The sequence below is a fragment of the Gossypium hirsutum genome, chromosome A13, assembly GCF_007990345.1.
Source record: "Gossypium hirsutum isolate 1008001.06 chromosome A13, Gossypium_hirsutum_v2.1, whole genome shotgun sequence".
NCBI lineage: Eukaryota > Viridiplantae > Streptophyta > Magnoliopsida > Malvales > Malvaceae > Gossypium > Gossypium hirsutum.
The window spans coordinates 109,435,682-109,443,764 of NC_053436.1; the positions used below are offsets into that span (position 1 = coordinate 109,435,682).

Here is an 8,083-nt window from a genome sequence, read left to right on the forward strand (position 1 = left end):
TAACCCTTAATAATAAAATTTTTAATTTAAATATTTTTAGCTCTGATTAATTATGAAAATATATTTGTATTCCTTTAAAAAAACTATATGTCATTTTAGGAAATGAAAAGTACAAAATTTTTTATCTTACCCACTTAATATGATTTTTGACTTTGTCCTTGTTTAATCGCTAGCAATATCATGAAATAGTTTAATACTTGTGTTTTTTTTATGTCATATAAGTATACAAGTTTGACCTCAATGTTCAATTTAGGACATGAGTTTTTTTTTGTCCTAATTAAGCACTTATTTTTTATTTACTAAATTTCAAGGTATTTTAAATCGAATTGATGGTCGAATTGGTTAGGTCACCGGTTCATTGGTCCAATTAATTCAATTAAATAAATTATTATAAAATTAATACAAAATTTTGAAAATATAAAAAAAATCAGTTCAAACGATTCGTATCGATTTTAAAATCAACTGGTTTAGTACTCTTCTACTGACCGATATCCCATTCAGTTCTCGATCCAACTGGTCTAACGGGCTATTTGATTTAGTTCAAGCAACCTTGCTAGAAATAATGTGTGAAACATTCATTAACTTACTTGTTCTAGATACCCAATTAAATATTGAAACCAAAAATTAGGTACCAAATTAGAATAAAAAATAATTTAAGTACTAAATAAAATATTTGAAAGAAAACACAGCTGGCAGTTAAGTAATTAAAGAATCCCCAAAACGGTATTTCATTACAGTTTCAGTCACTCCAAACAAACCAAAACAAAGTATAAAGCAAAAAGCATTTAAAAATCTCTACTCTGAAATTCAAAATCCAAATTTTTCTACAAATCTCATTTTCCTTAATTTCCTCGGTGACTATATTTTGTATGTCCTTAAATATAGATAAAAGTACTCCCACCTTCACTCCCCAAAAAAAATACAAAAAAGAAGATTCTGGAAAAAAGAATTATGAATTCGCCGACGACGGCAAGGGATTCATCGTCGCCGACACGGATCGTGGCTCGTTCTTCGATGACGGACTGGATAAGAGCTTGTGGCTTGTCGGGATTAGCCGGTATGAAGATCGATAAAGAAGAACTCAGACGAAGGCTTTCGATGCCTCAGTATCTACGCCTTGCTATGTTAGATTCCATCAAGAAAAAAGACGTCGACGGTGGCGATGAACATTTCCGTTCGCGTTCTTCCGACTACGATGCTACTGTTCCTCAATCTCCTATCGTTGTTTTTATTAACTCTCGCAGCGGCGGTCGCCATGGTCCGGTCCTTAAAGAGCGTCTCCAGCAGTTAATCAGCGAAGAGCAGGTAACTTTTGTTCTTTTATTATTTATTTTTTTATAATTTCCTTTAAATTTTTAGAGACTTTATTTGTATGCATGTTAGTTAAAGAATTTCTAGTTTTGTAAATGTAGGTGTTCGACCTCCTCGATGTGAAACCTCATGAATTTGTAAGGTATGGATTGGCTTGCCTTGAGAAGTGGGGTAACAATGGAGATATCTGTGCGAAAGAGACACGACGGAACATTAGAGTTGTAGTATGTTTCTACCAACGTACAACTTGTTTTACCCTGTACTCTGTGTCTGTGCGTCAGTTACAGTTCAGTTATTATTAAGTTTTAAAAGTAATTTTTTAAGTATTAAATTTAAAAAAATAATTTTCTTTTCTTTTCTTTTCTTTTGATGGATAAAGTACTTGATTTTTACTTTTATGCAGAACCTTTGTGTTAAAATTGGTGTTTTACTTGTATATTATTCATTGGTTAGATGTTAATAAAACATCGCAAGCTGATGTTATACCACTCTGTATGACTGTGCAGGTTGCTGGAGGTGATGGTACAGTTGGTTGGGTTCTTGGATGTCTCGGAGAACTTCATCAAAAAGGTCGAGATCCGGTTCCTCCAGTAGCTGTGATTCCACTTGGTACTGGCAATGACTTGTCTAGAAGTTATGGTTGGGTAAGATACTTTAAAATTTTTAAGTTTTGATGTTGTTTGCTTGTTTGTTTCTCTCTCTTTGTTGACTAGTGCCCTGAATGTTACTGCAGGGAGGTTCATTTCCTTTTGCTTGGAAATCGGCAATTAAAAGAACTTTGCACCAAGCTACTACTGGTCCAATTTGTCGTTTAGATAGGTAAGCATACATTTATCACATGATATTGATTAGTACTCTGTTTTGCTGTTGCGTACTGATGGTCTTTAGTTGATTGCATTCTATTTATAAGTTTGATTATCCACTGTTAAGGACTTTGGTGTATACATCAGTTTCTTATAATTGAAAATGAGTTAGCATAAGAAATTATTGTTATATACATATATATATATCTTAGTTTGTTGTTATACCTCTGATTGCTTCTTTGATGGATCAGTTGGCATGTTGTACTGCAAATGCCTGGTGGAGAAGTTATTGATCCTCCCCATTCTTTGAAAGCTACTGAAGATTGTCATTTTGATCAGGTAGCAACCTCTATGCTTTAAACCCTCTGTTTTACTTGCATGGCTATATTACCAAGGATTGACGTGAAGTTGAGTCCTTTGGATAGTATTTAAGTTGTCTGTTTTGAGTTTGTAGACTTTGGCTGTTAAGCTACTTAATTTGGTATTATTGAGTTCACCAAATATCATTTGTGGGCTGTTAAGCTACTTAATATGGTATTATTGAGTTCACCAAATATCATTTGTGGATAACATCATATAATTATGTAAGGACGTTTTATCTGTCTATTTTTGCCTGTTAGTAAACTTATACAGACAAGTTTTTTTAAAGAAAAATGTACCTTTTAGGTCATAGATCAGTTTATGCTTTAATGATTTGATCCAATATATTGCACATTATCAAATGAACTATGACATCATATAACTAAAACCTCTTCCTTCTAAATCCTAGTGCCCTGGTTTACTATCTGTTACTTACACTTGAAAATTAGTGTTTTTTTTTTTTTCTCTTGGTTGTGATTTTATGATGTGGAATTTCAAATTCAAATGAAAAATTCTTATCTGTGACTGCAGACTTTGGAGATTGATGGGGGCATTCCTGACAAAGTGAACTGCTATGAAGGAGTATTCTATAATTACTTTAGCATAGGTATAGTATACTGGTTTAACTTATACATCCTGGTTGGTTTAACTTCATGCATGTGTAAATTCACTTGTTGAGCAGCTCTACCATCATGTAGAAGCTTGATAATCTTAAATTTGGTAAGTTAGCTGCTAATTTATTTTAGGAGAAACTGAATAGGGTTTCAGCTTTTTAACCAAATCCTTAATAGATTCCATGGATGACTGAGCTTTTATAATGATTCCCTCTCATCTATTCTATAGAAAAAAAAGTCAGATTTTTTTTGGGGGGGCCATATGACTCTTAAGACGTAGGACAACTCATTAAATCCTTGCTTATGATGTTTTGTTCTCATTATTGTTTTGCATTCAGGAATGGATGCGCAAGTTGCTTATGGATTCCATCATTTACGTAATGAGAAACCTTACCTTGCGCAAGGTCCTATTACAAATAAGGTATTAGGTCTTCTTTTTATTTTACTTATTGGCCGTAAGATGAAGATTGTTTTGTTGTAATCCCTCAGCGCTATACCGTCTATCAAATGTATATATTTGATTTTTAAAGTTGCTTAATGGTAATAAGGCCATCTGCCAAACGTACAGGGATATCATCTATAGATTATATGTCCAGATGATATTAGTGACTACCACGTTTTTTTGCTTATTAAAATCTCAATTTTATTATTTTTGTGACTAAATATTGCATTCCAGTCTTGTAATACCTATATTTTAAATATTTTCTGCTCATAATACTTTGACATGAGATGAGGAGGACTCATGAAAAGATATAGAAGTAAAATGAATCTACATGAAACTGGTAGGGAAGTCTTGTACGTTTCTTATGTGGGAACATTTCTTGTTGTCCCATTTTTCACTTTCTGCTTTCCTTGTAATAAAAGAGATCTGGAGTTCTTCTGTAGAAGTATCCAATATTAGTGAATATGCTGGGATGTTTAGACTTAAACTTTCTGTTCTGATTTATCTTATAAACAACTTAATTGTAATTTTGGTTTATGCAGTATCTTTTATTGTTTCTCCCGCTATTTTTGGCAGGATTTGCCCAAAAGATAATGCTAGTTTTGCGAAAGTTAAATTAAATTACAGTGTGCAGCTTAGTATTTTCTGGTCTATGATTTGCTTTGAGAAAACTAATATTGAATTTTGTGGCAGATTATCTACTCCAGTTACAGTTGCACTCAGGGCTGGTTTCTCACACCTTGTGTGAGTGATCCAAGTTTAAGGTTAGATATTATTTATGATAGTTGTTTAGCTTGCATCTTAAACCTATTATGGACATTGGATTTTCTAAATAACAATATTTTGTGTCTGTGTCTAGTAAGCATGTGGTTAGGTTTGACTTTTGCTTAAACGGTATAGGCCTTGGTGCCAAGATAAACCGCAAGAAAAGACTGCTTTAAATTTATGGTTATTACATAGGCAGTCAGTTTTGGCAACAGGGGGCCGGGTCAGGTGATTGAACCAGTGACCCAATAGGTCTGGTTCATATCTAAGAGCTGTGAAACCAATGAATCAGTAGGAAAGTGGATCAGTAAAGGACTGGATTTAAGCTGATAAAAAAAATTTTTTTGGATTTTTTTATAAAAACTAATTTTGCAAGTGATAAGATGAACTTTTAACTTCTAAATCCCATTAAATAAAATACTTGTTTTCATTAACTAATTACTAGTTAAATACTTATCTAATATTAAAATCATATATTTAACTTTTAATTGAATAATTTGGTTCAATTGGTTGGACCAGCTGAATCAGTCCATAGGTCACACCGGATTGACATCTGATTTGGTTTTTATTCATTGTAGACAGTGTGGCCCAGGCAGTGGTCTTGGTGCTGAGGCCAAGGCTGAATTTGCTTTACCAATCAGAAGTCTTTATGCATGCATTGATTTGAAAGACAAGGGTTGACAATTGACATGCCTCTGTTAGGCATCAAGTATTCTTCTATAATTTTAAAGTCTAAGTTGACTTGACAATATTAGTATGTTTAGAAAAAAATGGTATTTAGCATTATATCATCTCAGCACCTTGCTTTTCGCAGGCAAATGCCTTTTTGCTCTTGTGCTGTAGAAATCATAAAAGTTCTAGTTTCTGGAGGGTGTCTCCTTCAGCCACATTGTGTTGTGCCTTTATTTTTTTAAAATTAATAAAACAATCATTTTAATTAAAATGCACATTCTTTGAAATGCTTGTTCTATTTCATCGACAAGTTCTTATTTGATACCTATTTTCTTTTGTGGAGAATAAATATTCCATGAAGCCTATGGAGAAAGTGTCTCTCTTTCTTGTTAATCGTATTTTTAGTGAACAACCTTTCTTTTCGAGGTGAATATGTTCAAAATATATTTCTAAATGCAGGGGACTCAAGAATATTTTAAGGATATATATTAAAAAGGCCAGGTGCTCGGAATGGGAGCAAATTCCCGTCCCTAGAAGGTACATCTCAAACTATTTACCTCTACCTTGTGATACATGGGCATCTTATTTGTTCTAGGATCTTTTTTTTTTTTTTGGCAGTCATTGTTGTTATCTTATCTATTAGCTTTCATCATTCTTATTTAACCTTTTAATGTTCACTAGATATCTTTACATCTGTAGTATTTCTTTCTATTGAACCTTTTGCTTGATGAGTTATATTACTAAAGTAGTAAATTTGCATGACAAGCATTTTCTCATGGTATGGCGAATGATTTAATCACCCTCTAATTTTATATTACTTTGTTTTAGTGTGAGGGCAATTGTTGCTTTAAATCTTCATAATTACGGAAGTGGGCGAAATCCATGGGGTAAGCTAAAACCAGAGTATTTGGAAAAGGTATGATGCATTTCAAGTTAATGTTCATTCATTTACAGAAATAGGACTCTCTTTCTGTTCATGTATCGAACTGTTTGCTTGTACTTGATGTTTGAATTGGGATTGCAAAAAGCTGAGGAATATATTTTGTTTGGGCTTTGTACCGGGCCTAAAATATTTTCTGCTTGATTTTGCAATTGAAAACCATTTTAGTTTGGTTCACTTCCATGATCGGAGCTTTGAACCTACTTAAGAAATGAAATTTTTTTGGCCAATGGTCTTTTCCAGCGTGTCAGTTTAACCAAATGGTATTTGCACACGTATAATTGACACTGAAAATGTCAACTATCATGTCTAACATGATCCAGATATCAGGAATAAACTCTATCAAGGGTCAAAATCTATGAAAACAAGGCAATTTGTGATCATTTGATGCATAGGTCTTTGAAATATTGTCTTGATTCTGATGGTTCTTAGTCAGCATTATTTTTACTGAAAATGCATGTTTCTATATGATCACTACATAATGTTTATTCAAGTTAAAACTTGGTCACAAGGAATTGCATGTTTTGTGGAATATATATTTAGATTTCAACATTCTGAAAGTATGGAAACTTAAATGCTTTATTATGGCCCAAGCTTATGGTGTAAGATCAATGTCTGGTTACGACAGAGAGTTGGAAGTTACTCGGTCTTTATGTGGAAATACTAAGCTTGTTGGTACTGTGTCTTTACGTGTAAATATTAAGCTTGTTGACAGCCTTGATTGAAATCCATGTTTGTATTCATTTTTCTTTTATTTATTTTTCAGAGAGGCTTTGTGGAGGCCCATGCCGATGATGGTCTCCTAGAAATTTTTGGTTTAAAGCAAGGGTGGCATGCATCATTCGTAATGGTTGAACTCATATCTGCAAAACACATTGCACAGGTACTGGAACTTGTTTAATTTCTAGCCTAACAAATCAACTGGTGTAAAAATTGTCCTTGGTAGTTAGCCAAAGAGAAAGAAAATAGAAACTATGATCCAGACCTTTCGAAAGTTGCTCTACTGTGCACCAGTTCTTGTATGGATAGTTGTCGCTGCAATCTTCTGAAAATTTGGTATGTTTGACAAGTTTTACGGATTGCTTTGCAGGCTTCATCGATTAGACTGGAGATACGGGGCGGAGAGTGGAAAGATGTATTTATGCAGATGGATGGGGAACCATGGAAACAGCCCATGAGCTCGGATCATTCGACATTTCTCGAAATTAAGAGGGTGCCTTATCAGTCTCTAATGATCAATAGAGAATGATATCGGCATAAAGCCGGGATCGAGGTAAAGCATGGTCTGTCATCCCCCAAAAGGGCTTGTAGATTATATTTGTTTTCCCCCATTGCCTAGAACATGGGGCACTGAGAAGAGACAAATCTGTTGTACCAAAATTCATTTGCAGAGTCAATTCCATAGTGTATTTTATATATTTATTAATTATTTCAAGTAGTGTATCCTTTTGACATTTGTTTTTGTTTAAAACCTTAGCCAAATTCTTGGGCATATATGTATGAGTAGTGTTGTGCATCTGAGATCAGGGTACTTGGCCCAGATAGCTCTGTGCAGTTTTGTGAACACCATGGTTGTCGGAATTACCCGGTACATAGGTCCGGAGAAAGTGATTGGATTGATTGATTCGTTTTTTTTTTAAACAATAATCATGAAAAAAAAATTCAGGTGAGAAAAGCTTTGTTTTCATAATTGGACCGGCTGATTGGTCAGCTTGGGGATTGAATCGAGAATTGGTTGGAGATTTAGTGTGAAATAAGAGGTTGGATAGATTGAATTAATATTTTTATCTTTTATTAATTTATTTAATTAAATTAGATGAATCGATGATATTGAAAATCAATCATCTAACTTTTCAAAAACGCAGAAGAAAAGAGTTCCGATAATAATTTAGCAGACTGGACCATTTGCTGAAAAACCCTTGGTCGGTGTTGCTTCTAAAATTTCACGAAGTTGGGTGGCCTCATGTATTCTAACTTTTTAGACTAGAAAATGAAAATTCAATTGATTGGGAATACTACATATCCAATAATTGAGAACAGTGTTCATCCTCATTCATAGGTACACTATTCAACGTGCATTCCACGTGCTCCTTTAAGTTAGTACAAATTCATGGTTACTTGCATACGGGTCTCACTCATTCTTTATATTATTTTTATCAATTTTATTATAGGTTTT

At 33.6% G+C, this 8,083-nt stretch overlaps 1 protein-coding gene across 1 annotated transcript; it reads left to right on the top strand.

The window, feature by feature from the left end:
• The first annotated feature begins 735 nt into the window (after positions 1-735).
• LOC121212631 (diacylglycerol kinase 7) lies at positions 736-7,361 on the top strand. The gene is made up of 12 exons (XM_041085800.1): positions 736-1,305; positions 1,413-1,535; positions 1,818-1,955; positions 2,045-2,130; positions 2,366-2,453; positions 3,006-3,081; positions 3,427-3,509; positions 4,224-4,294; positions 5,427-5,504; positions 5,796-5,883; positions 6,674-6,790; positions 6,998-7,361. Exons 1-12 carry the CDS (start codon positions 952-954, stop codon positions 7,154-7,156), a joined length of 1,461 nt encoding a protein of 486 aa, XP_040941734.1. The 5' UTR covers positions 736-951; the 3' UTR covers positions 7,157-7,361.
• Positions 7,362-8,083: the final 722 nt, after the last annotated feature.

Excerpts from the sequence above, each read along its gene's own strand:
- LOC121212631 (XM_041085800.1), top strand. The coding sequence starts at position 952 with ATGAATTCGCCGACGACGGCAAGGGATTCATCGTCGCCGACACGGATC. Across the intron at positions 4,295-5,426 it reads GTGAGTGATCCAAGTTTAAG|GGGACTCAAGAATATTTTAA; the intron begins GTTAGATATTAT and ends TTCTAAATGCAG. Across the intron at positions 5,505-5,795 it reads CAAATTCCCGTCCCTAGAAG|TGTGAGGGCAATTGTTGCTT; the intron begins GTACATCTCAAA and ends ACTTTGTTTTAG.